This window comes from Panthera leo, chromosome B1 (genome assembly GCF_018350215.1).
Source record: "Panthera leo isolate Ple1 chromosome B1, P.leo_Ple1_pat1.1, whole genome shotgun sequence".
NCBI classification, from domain to species: Eukaryota; Metazoa; Chordata; class Mammalia; order Carnivora; family Felidae; genus Panthera; species Panthera leo.
Window position 1 is genome coordinate 73,250,964 of NC_056682.1, and position 12,587 is coordinate 73,263,550.

General features: G+C 39.6%; 1 protein-coding gene across 1 annotated transcript in view; it reads left to right on the forward strand.

The window, feature by feature from the left end:
- DCHS2 (dachsous cadherin-related 2) overlaps positions 1–12,302 on the forward strand; it is a 242,346-nt gene extending 230,044 nt beyond the window's left edge. Inside the window, exons 17-20 of the mRNA XM_042935252.1 lie at positions 3,286–3,416; positions 5,429–5,715; positions 6,618–6,750; positions 9,625–12,302. Of these exons, the coding sequence (XP_042791186.1) occupies positions 3,286–3,416; positions 5,429–5,715; positions 6,618–6,750; positions 9,625–12,242 (3,169 nt within the window). The 3' untranslated portion in view covers positions 12,243–12,302. The remainder of the gene's footprint in view (positions 1–3,285; positions 3,417–5,428; positions 5,716–6,617; positions 6,751–9,624) is intronic.
- Positions 12,303–12,587: the final 285 nt, after the last annotated feature.

A 12,587-nucleotide genomic window follows, 5' to 3' on the forward strand; every position in this document is an offset into this window, starting at 1 on the left:
GGCGAATCTGTTCCCTACTCCTCCTTATCTTCTTCCAAATATATTTTAATCTGTGGTTTCCTTTTACCCACCTATTGTAACCACTCCCAAATCTGCTTGCATTTTCCAGAAACTTGTTGAAACTTCTCACCACCTGTACCCGCCAATATCTTCTCCCATTTTCTTTTAATCTTATGGACATATACTTTAAGTCCTTCTGCTATCATTTTCATAGAATCTCAGGAGGAAGAAGACATAACACCTGTGTAGATATAACTAGAAGGCATAGATAGCTCTTTTCACAGGTGTTTCTGATGTTGGCTGATAAGCTTTTGTTTTTCTTAGAGTTTCAGAAGAACATGGAATTCTTGGTAGACATTTAAGATACTGTTGAGAGGGAGTTTTGAAAAATCATCTACCACCTTCAGTATTCATTATGGGAATCAGAAAGGATACCGCCTGGTCAAGGTCCCTTCTAACATTTAACATGATAAAAGAAGCTTCCTGTGGTTGATAGATTAAGAGAAATATGCTCTGAATTAGAATAGGCTGGTCCTAAATCTGTTCTGTTTCATTTATAATCTCTGCTGATGTGCTAATCAGGGCAGCAGTTCTGAAACCTGGAGCCAGTTGGACTTGCTACAACCGATAGTTTTACAAAGACTGCCAAGGAGCCATCATAGAAACCTTGAGGTCTCTCAGAAGTTATGTGTACAATTTCGGTGGATCTGCCTTCATAATTTTTCATCTGTCCTTCAAGCCATTGAGGAACTTTTTACTCATCCTTTTATTTTGAAACTGAATGGTGTACTTTCTACCATATCAAAGATTCTCATTTAAGTTGACATAGGCATTATATAGAACCCCTGAAACTGTAACATAAAAATAAGGGTGGTTACAGCTATCGTGGAATTGACAGAGCCATAACTTTGATGTCTTGGCTGAGCTTTTAGCGTGACATTGGGGAGGGGCAGACAGCAGAGGCAGAGAACATTATGATTTGTTTATTTTTAGTAAAATCGTTCCATATGTACCTGACTTACGTCCATGCTCACAAAACTAAACTTTCCACGTGGAATGATTCTGCAGCTCCAGAAGTGTGAAATTCAAGTCGTTGTTTTACTGATGTCCCAGCTCTGATAGTGTAGAAGGCAGGCCCCATGCTTCACAAACAGTAGTTCCAGTGGTTACTTGCCATTAAATGGGATTTAAACCAAGAAAGAGTTGATGTTTCGGTTACACCGTTTTTAAATGTTAGGTTGGAAAGGTAGAACATTTTAACAGATAAGCTAAGGGAAAAGAAAGTAGAAATGTGTCAACCTCGAAGACTCAGTTTCTTAAAGGGTAGCATCAACCGCTGGCTAAGACTAATACCGCTCGAAACTAAAGATTGTCTTCTGATCGACAGCTTAGCTCATTACTCGGCTACCCTCCTGGAATTCATAGTGTTTAGAGCGGAGTGAAAAGCTAACGATTATATATTAGGGCATGATATATACACAGAAAGTAAGACAGGCATGTTGAAAATATGTCGTGGAGCTCACATGGTAGAGCACAGGCTTTCTAGTCAACCAGGATCTGGGCTTGAATCCTGGCTCTGTCATACGATACATTCACAATCTTAGACAATCTTGAGAAACCAGCACTCAACGTATAGTTTTAAAAATCGAATAAGATAGCTTACTTGTCTTCAAGAAACTTACGGGAGGGACAGATAATAAATCATTAAGAACAAAGGGTGACAGTCGCTGTGTCAGAGGAATGTACAGGGGGCTGTGGGATAGAGAAAGGAGCATCCAAATCAGACCAGAGGTCAGTGAAAGCTTCTCAGAGAGATGTGAACTTCAGAAGATCAAGAGGGTAGGATGAGGATAGGGATTCCAGGCAGAAGCCAAGTCATAGGAGGTCGTGTGTACGTGCTTGAGGCCTGGATTACCTCGTAGACATGGAGAGCCAAGGAAACGTTTTTTATAGGGAGGTCAGCTTTTCAATTCAGGTTTTTAGATGGAGCAGTTGAGTTGCAGTGGGGGAGATCAAGAGGAGCAGATGAGACTTTCAGTAGGGATTTTGGTGAACAAACAAGTCATCCAGTTGAGAAAGGATATAGTGAAGATAGAACGTTCCAGGTAAAGATTATGAGGGAATGAGGCTACAGAGATCAAATTGTTCTGGTTTGCCCAGGACTCTCCTGGTTTTAAAAAAAAAAACCTGAAAGTCCCATGTCTCAGGAAACCCTTCAGTCCCGGGCAAAGCAGGATGTTTGATCAGCCTACCGGAGCTTCTGAAGGCAAGAGTGCAACGGTTGGGGACACTGATCCAAGTGCTATTCAGGAGGTAAAATCCATAAGATTCATAATTAGTTGGGTGTTGGAAAGGTGGTAATAGAAATGGAGAAGTTGAAGACACTAATAAGGTTTCTAATTTAGTTTCTGGAGACAGTTGTACCGTCATCCAAGAGTGATGAAATCACTACATGCAAATTCTTGTCAATCATGAAATTTTTCACCTGACTCCATAATTCTGGCCAATCATCCATTTTTGTAAATGTGTTAATCATGCAGTGTCCTCTCTCAATTCTATAGTTTCTATTGATTTGGAATTTGTATCTAAAAACATATCAATACAAAACACTCACTTAGTGGCTCTGTCTTTTGTTGGTACAGTAAAGTGGAAATATGTAGTAATATCCAGGCCATTCATGATAAGGTGGAGGCAGTCTACTTATCCAAAGAACAGGTGTCGGTGTTCTTACTTTTTAGGTTGTTCTTGGTAGGAAAGGACTGAATTCTACGGTCTGTCTCCAGAAATGGTTCCTTTGTTTTAAATGCCACATGACCCCTGGTGGCTTGCTGGATTTTATTTTCTAAATGCATCAAAAATAAATAAATTTCAGGGGTGCCTGGGTGGCTCAATCGGTTAAGCATCTGACTTCGGCTCAGGTCGTGATTTCACAGTTCATGGGTTTGAGCCCCACATTGGGCTCTGTGCTGACAGCTCGGAGCCTGGAACCTGCTTCAGATTCTGTGTCTCCCTCTCTCTCTCTGCCTCTACCCCACACACACTCTGTCTCTCTTTCTCTTTCAAAAATAAATAAACATTAAAAAAACCAAAATAAGTAAATAAATTTCAGGGTACCATTCTTATGAAATAAATTTCTTAAATGATACCATTTAGAAAAAGGCAGGCGGAGAATTATAAAAGTAGCTAGTCAGCTCATTTTTAAGTTGTCAGCTGGATATTTGATATTTGTTATTTTTCTCATTCTCTGGATAACGGATTACATTCCTTGATTCTTTTCCAAACCAGCTTGATTGTGCAAGCCACAGATAAGGGGATGCCCAGCCTTTCTGGTACAAGTGTGATCAAGATACAGGTGACTGATACAAATGACAATGCCCCGGCTTTTCTCCCCTCTGGAGCAGTGGAAATTGCAGAAAGTAAGTGTGGCAGTTTGGAATCATGGTTTTAACTTGTGTAATATCATCTACCATTTTCTCAGCCAGGCATTATATCAAAGATAAGTACTAATCCTCAACAGCCATGGAACACAGACTGCTTCTGTCTTCATTTTACAGAACAGAAAATGGATGGTCAAAAGTTCAAATATCAAATGTCAGAGAAGTTGAATGTCAAAGCTGGGATTTGCATTTAAGTCATCAGGAGGCCAATTACCAAGGCTCAAAGTGTCATTCCACACAGCTTCTTTTTTGTGTGCCGATAGTTCTCAAAAATGAAATCTCCTCTATGGAGAAGCCTACTTAGCCGACTGTGATGATCCCCTGAGAAGGAGCGATGTCCTTAGATAATTTTGTCAGTCTTTGCAGTATATTTATGGCAAGTAGTAAGTGAAGGGGTACTCACCACACAAAGCCATTGCTTCCCTCTAGTGTAAACTAAACTTAAGCATTTACAGAAAGACTTTACCCACATTCATGGTGGAGGGAGAAACTATTAAATTTTACATGATGTGCTAATTAATCTTAATTGTTTGGGTCTCTGGGTTATATGACTCCGTAGTCTGCAGTCCCAAATTTGTCCATGGTCAAGGGCTGTACTGGTAAATCCAACCCAACTCTTTTATCATTGAAATTACAAAAAGCGCTCACCCCTCTCTTGTCACTGTCCTTTTACTCTTAATATCCAACTCACTCCTAAGATGTTTCAAACCTTTTAGTATGCTCACTTTCCAGACAAATTACCGCGCACAGAGGGATCTGTTTGTAGATGTGTGGAGATACCTAAAAATACTCTAAAGTGTTCTACAAATAAAAAGTTTTCCAGTTCTGCCTCTCATCCATTTGATATATTTTCATTTGCTTTTACCGAAGGTCCTATTCTTAAGCACATGCATTAGCATCAAAATGCAGCAATGTACCCATTGTAAATACATCACGAGAACAGATGGCATAAATCAAAATGTACTGAATAGGGTAAGGGATGGTTGATGCACAACCAGAATGTTCAAGCCTAAAATATGAAAATTACAATGAGTCTCATAGACAGGAGAACTGTTCTGAGTATGTTGCCCTCTCCTTTCTACCTGCACCATACTTGTAAGCTTAAAAATGAGGTCCCTTGGAACACATGGGTGGCTCAGTCAGTTGAGCGTCTGACTTTGGTCAGGTCATGATCTCGCAGTTAGTGAGTTTACTGCTGTCAGCACAGAGCCCGCTTCAGATCCTCTGAACCCCTCTCTCTCTGTGCCTCCTCCACTTGTGCTTTCCCAAAAATAAGTAAATATTTTAAAAAATGAGGTCCCTTTTGTGACAGTTTAGACTAAAGAACATATAGTGTGTTAGGCACTTAGCATGCCATCTCTTTTGTGATTTTTGTTTTGGTGAAGAATATTAGAGATTTGCTTTTATCACTAGCACAATGTATACTTTGTCTTTCAACAGTCTGGATAATTTGGGGAGTCAGATTTTAAGAGAAGGAAGCAGTGTATGTGCCACCCCAAAGGAAATAATTTTACAAAATAAATACAAGGAACTATATTTCTAACTTTCGTATACAAATATTTTCACTTAAATCTTGCTTACTTTTCAAAACTGTATGCTTTGTATTAATGTTTTGAGTAATAACCTTCTTCCCACCCATATCCCCTATGTTTATATGATTTTAATACAGAAACTATGTATACAAATAAGTGGCTGAGAATGTTTCTTGGTCCTGGAATTGTGTTGCACGCATACGACAAAAAATGCAATATAAGAATCGAATATGCTCTACCTCCTCAATTCCCTACTCAGTGGTAAATTTTCACTTTATTGGGCTCATAAATTCTTCAGAGTTTTTGTTCGGCTCATAATGAGCTTCGTATGAGAAATCATGCCAAGAAACAGCAACTCATGTTGGACTTAAAGTTAAAATGTTTGGATTGAACTATTAAAGAAAAGTATTTCAAAGGATGCATTTTAATGGAGGCTGACATTGGTCATGACTATTCCAGATTCTTTGCCTGGTGTGATTGTGACTCAGATATCCGTTCATGATGTGGATTTGAATCCAGCTTTCATCTTCAATTTCGCCAAAGAGAGTAATCCTGGAACCAAGTTTGCCATTGATCGGAACACTGGAGCGGTGATGCTAGTGAAAACATTGGATTTTGAAGAAGCTACTGAATATGAGCTGCTCATCCAAATTTCTGATACTGTGCATCACACAGAGGGAACACTCATGGTCCGTGTGTTGGATGTCAACGATAATCCACCAGTATTTTCTCAAGATTCTTACCAGGTAAAGAGCTCAAAGATATGCTGAAACCACAGCCAGACTGGAAAGAATGGGGAATAATGTAAGCCTACCATTGTTGATAAATGGATTTAGGCAGACGGTATTCATGGTGTTTAGAGCCTTACTTGACGCTGAGGGTTTTATATTCAATATCATGGAGGCTATGGTAAGTACATATGGAATTAAGTAGCTCATTCAATTCAGTTTCTTATGTATGTATATTGCCATTGTTTTCATTTGTAGAGATTGGAGTCCAGTTGGCCATAACAATCAGAACTGACCTAATATTTGTAAAGCTACCAGACAATAAGGCAGTTTAGATTCTCAGCAGTTAACTTGGGAAAACCCTTTCTTTCCTAGAGATAGTTTTGGAATATAATGATGAACATTTTGCAGAGATAAGTCATGAACAAAACTGTAAAGTGGAAATTTGATTTGCTGCAGAGCTCAGTGTATGTTTATAGAAGTAAGGACAATAATAGCATTCAGCTAAATACTTGGAAATGGGCGTCAGGACTTCTGAATGTAGCAAATGCATGGTTGAAGCATAAACACAGAAAGGAAACTAACCTAAGTAATGATTTTCTGTGAAGGCTTGCTAAATTATACAATGTACATAATGTAATACTATAATAGTGAATTTGCTAACTATCCTCTACCATGCAGAAATAATTTAGATGGAATTTTTGTCATAATAAAACTCAAAAGTAAATGAAAACTTTTTTTCATTTTGTTTTTCTGAATTCTAGGTCTACAAAATAATGTTCTTAATATGTCAACTCTATAAATTAATGTGTGTATTTTCCATAAGCAAAATGAATACAGTGATTTTTACTTTCTGGCCTTGTTCCTGAAAATATCTCTGCCTGGAAGCACAGGGCTCATTTCTGTCTTTTTTCCTTCAGGCCACTGTTCCCGAATCGGTGCCTGTAGGGTACTCGGTGCTGACTGTGGGAGCCACAGACATAGAAAGCAATGAGAACATTTCTTACAGGATCCTTTCTTCGTCAAAGGAATTTTCAATTGATCCAATGAATGGTGAGTTATTCATAGTGGCTTTAGTGTTCGTAGGTTCGAGTTACAGGGTGGAAGGCTGCAGTAATCTTTTCCAAATGCTCCTAAAACGCTTCCACCTCACCCCCCCCCCCCCGGTATTATAGATGCCACCCTTCTTATTTCTCTGCACATCAAATGCTGTGGTAGCAAACCCTGGTGTTATTTCTCTTCTCCAACATCTCAATGGCTGGAAGGCAAAAGGAATTGATTACATGCTGGCAAATGTGCAGGATTTCAGAGACCCCAATGTAGTAAACACCCAGTTGATCAGTCCAACTAAGGACAGTTTGGGTAATTATCCCAGGCCTCAACAAGCAACAGAATGCAGTCGAAGGGATTCATTTAGTACTGAGGACTTCGTGTTACAAGAGTGTGGAAGCTTTTTTTCCAAGCCAAGTACAAAAAGTTCAGTAATAGCATAATACATTCAATAAGGACAAAAAATTGAAAAAGGGAAATGATTTGCTCATCTCTACTGAGAAAAATTATTGTGGTATTTTTTCTGGTTTATTTGATGCCTTCCAAGGCTCTTTGTCTTTTTATCAGAGAGCAAGTCACTTGTGGTCATGAAATGCATTGAGGCAAGTGATTTCAGATTAGAACAGTTAAGAATTGTATAGAGGAAACATAGCAATGAGTAGAAATCAAAAACTAAATTTGATATGATATTATCATTAGGAAAACAAGGTCCCTAGCAGAGCACACTCCAGAAAAGAACAGGTCCTGGGACATGTCACACTATGTGTTCCCCATCTCTACCCACCATTGCATTATTTCATAAGTGAGAGCTGATTTAAAAACTAACCTCAGGGGGTTCCTGGGTGACTCAGTCGGTTAAGTGTCCAACTTCAGCTCAGGTCACGATCTCGCAGTTTCTGAGTTCGAGCCCCGCGTCGGGCTCTGTGCTGACAGCTCAGAGCCTGGAGCCTGCTTCCGATTCTGTGTCTCCCTGTCTCTCTGCCCCTCCCCCCACTCATGCTCTGTGTCTCTCTGTCTCTCAAAAATGAATAAGCACTAAAAACATTTTTTTAATAATAAAAAATTAACCTGAGGATGACAGATGGTAACTAGACTTATTGTGGGGATCACTTTGCAATATACACAGGTATAGAATCCTTAGTTTTACATCTGAAAATAACATGATGTCATATGTTAACTATATCTCAATAAACAACCTCAGGATTGCCCTAAAGAAGAATTTTTTTTTTAATATATGAAATTTATTGTCAAATTGGTTTCCATACAACACCCAGTGCTCATCCCAAAAGGTGCCCTCCTCAATACCCATCACCCACCCTGCCCTCCCTCCCACCCTGCCCTCCCTCCCACCCCCCATCAACCCTCAGTTTGTTCTCAGTTTTTAACAGTCTCTTATGCTTTGGCTCTCTCCCACTCTAACCTCTTTTTTTTTTTTTTTTTCCTTCCCCTCCCCCATGGGTTTCTGTTAGGTTTCTCAGGATCCACATAAGAGTGAAACCATATGGTATCTGTCTTTCTCTGTATGGCTTATTTCACTTAGCATCACACTCTCTAGTTCCATCCACATTGCTACAAAAGGCCATATTTCATTCTTTCTCATTGCCACGTAGTATTCCATTGTGTATATAAACCACAATTTCTTTATCCATTCATCAGTTGATGGACATTTAGGCTCACCCTAAAGAAGAATTTAATCACCAAAGACCAGTATACGGCCCATGGAGGGTTGCAACAAGTAGGTCATGTTGCCATGCAGGCTGTGGGTGAATGCTGCTGTATGGATGTAAACATGTCAGATATTTGGCTCTAAGATCTTTTCTTCTCTCTCTTTTTTGGGGGATGCACAGTGCTCAGGTGACATCAGCTGCTGTCCTGGCCACAGCCCGTCACAGTGTATAAGGTGGTCCCTCTGAGCACTCCATCCTGGCAACATTCTTCCTTGACATGTGTTATCAATACTTTGCAATTACGATATTGATTAGGAGGTTTTTAAAACATTAAATGTTATCAGATCAAGTTAGTTCATGGTGGGACCCTAATTACATATTTCTATATTAAAAACAACAAAATTTGTTAAATATATTTCATCAGTAAGAGGAAAAACCACTTACCAAATTAACAAAAAGGGTTTAGGAAAGACACCTTTATAATTAAGCAATAGTTGAAAATCTGCATTATCATATATATTACCTTCATTTGACTAGACTGAACGTCACCCAGTATTTCCAGAATAAATAGCTTTATTCTAGAATATCTATGCATGTGTCTATGGGTAGTAGAATGGAGTATATGCTTTTCAAATAAGAATACATTTTCTTAAGAAATAGTAATGGAGGGGCGCCTGGGTGGCGCAGTCGGTTAAGCCTCCGACTTCAGCCAGGTCACGATCTCGCGGTCCGTGAGTTCGAGCCCCGCGTCGGGCTCTGGGCTGATGGCTCGGAGCCTGGAGCCTGTTTCCGATTCTGTGTCTCCCTCTCTCTCTGCCCCTCCCCCGTTCATGCTCTGTCTCTCTCTGTCCCAAAAATAAATAAAAAACATTGAAAAAAAAAATTTAAAAAAAAAAAAAAAGAAATAGTAATGGAACAGTTTATTTTACAAAAATAAAATTAAGAGACATTTGTAGCAAAGTCATCTTCAAACAGCACATATATTTAATAGAGTGACTGCCAGGAGTATTACTTCTGGATCTCAAGTGTTACAAAAGTCTAAATACAATAATTTAAAATTTCTCTTTGGAGTTACTCTTGGTTGTAACTTAAATAACAAAACTTAGCAAGTAAAAACAACACATTAGTAAATATTTGATAAATATTTGCTGACAAGTGGATCATGAAAATTTAATTTCACAGCATTGAAATGCTATGTCTTATTTTTCAGGCACAATATTTACTATCAATCCTGTATTACCTCTGGATAAAATATCAACAATTCAGTTTCTCGTTGAAGCCAGTGATGGTGGCATTCCTGACCTGAGCGCTCTTACCTTAGTAGAAATAGAAATACAAGATACGAACAATTATGCCCCTGAGTTTGCAGTAGAATATTATAATCTTAGCTTGAGTGAAGATGCTCAAATTGGAGGCACGCTTCTCACATTTTCAACCATGGACCGTGACTGGACCCGTGAAAACACATACGTTGATTATTCGATCATCAGTGGTAATTCACAGAATAATTTCCATGTAGAAACTAGTTTCATTCATTCAGAAGATCCTTATAAGCAAGCTGGTTACCTGGTGTTGCTTCGTAGCCTGGACAGAGAAGTAGCTGCCAGTCATAACCTTGTCATTGTGGCATCTGACCATGGCTGCCCTCCATTGAGCTCTACAGCCATTGTATCAATAGAAGTACTTGATGTCAATGATAATCCACCTAAATTCAGCAGTCTGAAATATCATGCCCATGTCAAGGAAAGTACCCCTCTAGGGAGTCACATCACTGTGGTCTCTGCAAACGACTGTGATGTGGGTCCACATGCAGAAATCATTTACCACATCATCTCTGGAAATGAGAGGGGGCATTTTCACTTGGAAGAAAAAACTGGAGTTCTTTATTTGATTAAACCTTTGGATTATGAAGAAACGACAAAATTCACCTTAACTATTCAAGCTTCAGATGAAGAAAGGAAGCATTTTTCTTTTGCGGTTGTGTTTATCAATGTCCTGGATGATAATGACCATGCACCTCAGTTTATGTTCTCAAACTTAAATTGTGTTGTTCCTGAAAATGTCCCTGTTTTCTCCACTGTATGTTCCGTAAACGCTTTGGATTTTGATGCAGGTCCTTATGGAGAATTGACCTATTCTATTTTATCGCCCTGTTCTACCACTCACGGGATGCCTCGTGATCATCATCCCTTCCTCATTGACCCTTTAACAGGGGATATTCACACTAAGCAAGTCCTTGACTATGAAAATGACAATAAATACTGCCTCACAGTTCAGGCAAAAGACAAAGGGGACTCAGCAGCCTCTTTAATGGTTTGGGTGGATATTGAAGGGATAGATGAGTTTGAACCCATTTTTACTCAAGATCAGTATTTTTTCAACCTTCCAGAAAAGAATAAAATAAGACAGTTGATTGGCAAAGTGGAAGCATCAGATGCAGATGCTGGTATTGATGGAGTTATTCTTTACTCTTTGGAAACTCCATCTCCTTTCTTTTTAGTAAATAAAACTAATGGAAATATTTATTTGACTAGAGCACTTCCCCTGATAAGAAGTCAAGTCCGTGAACAAGACACCATTGAAATGAAAATAATCGCTCATAGCCCCAAACCGGACTCCAAGTTTACATTTTGTGCTGTTTTTGTAAATGTGTCTTCTTTCTCAGAAGGACAACACTCAGCAATATCAGGTAGCAGCTTTTCCATCAGCGTCACAGTCTCCTTTTTGGTGTTTCTGATACTCATCTTCATACTAATTGTATTGATTTTAAGACATAAACAAAAAGACACAACACACAATTATGAAGAAAAGAAAACATCATCATCCTCAGATATCAATTTGAGACTGACCACAGATAGCAGCATGCTCAAGCCCTTCCAAAAAGCTAATGAGTGCCGTAATGAGGCGGTGCCTGTGGACGCCATGCCTGAGTGGTTGAGTTTAATAAGTATCATGGAGAAAGACATTGTGAATCTGTACAGGCACTCAAACTCCAGCGGCCACTGTTCTGTGGAAGGAGAAAGTGCAGAAGATAAGGAAATCCAGAGGATAAATGAGCATCCTTACAGAAAGGACTCTGGCTCAGCTCTGAGTGATCGGGAATCCAGGGTCCCAGACTCTGGAATCCCGAGGGACTCAGATCAGCTCTCCTGCTTGTCTGGAGAAACTGATGTGGTGGTCACTGCTGAAACAGCAGAAACCAGCCATACATTTGAGGAAGATAAAGAAGGCTGTGGTACAACCTATGCTCAAAATAATGGGTTACCCCAGACACTAAAGAAGAGAGAGATAAAAGAGAACATCCTGGCTGATGTCAGGAGAGATTTCGTCTTTATTTCAGATGATCAGGAAGCAAGGTGTGCAGCTCTTTCCACCCAGAGAACCTCTGATCATGATGTGAGAGGCAGCTACCACTGGGATAATCTCCTCAGTTGGGAACCCAAGTTCCAACCTCTTGCCTCAGTATTTAACGATATTGCAAAACTAAAGGATGAACACTTACATACACCGGGCATTCCAAAAGAGAAATCTTTAGTTATTCCACCACCTTTGATAACAGCAGTAGCCCAGCCTGGGATTAAAGCAGTTCCACCAAGAATGCCAGCCAGAACCCCAGGTCAAGTGCTCCAGAAATACCCACACTCCCCCCTTCCCTACCATCTCAGTTCTCTGCCGGAAGCCTCGACCCCTAGCTTTTCACCATCTCTTTTCCTGCTGACCACACAGACCCCTGCCAGGACCCCACTGTTTTCAGATGGGGAATCATTAGGAACACATCTAAGTGGTACGTGCCGTGAACTTAAAGCAGAAGATGAAGTTCAAATATAACATGATTGTGATGCCCAACACTCGCTCACCAATGGTCATGAATGGTTGAACAAGACATTCTTAGGCTAGCTTCTTAAGATTGGCTACAACGTAGTGAGGGATTTCAGAACCTCCTCATTTAAATTTCTTGAATTTCATTCAGCCTTAATGAGAAGTTACCCCCTCTTTTAACCTTTATGTTTTGCTCTCAGGACTCAAGTTTGTATATATAACTCGTGTATATTCGGTCATTAGTTTTCTCTATGATCAGATCTCCAAAGGACACAATGAATTTGACTGACTGCCAAAATGTATGAAAATATATGGAAATAAGTATAGTGCAGTCTGGTCACATTACTGCTGGTT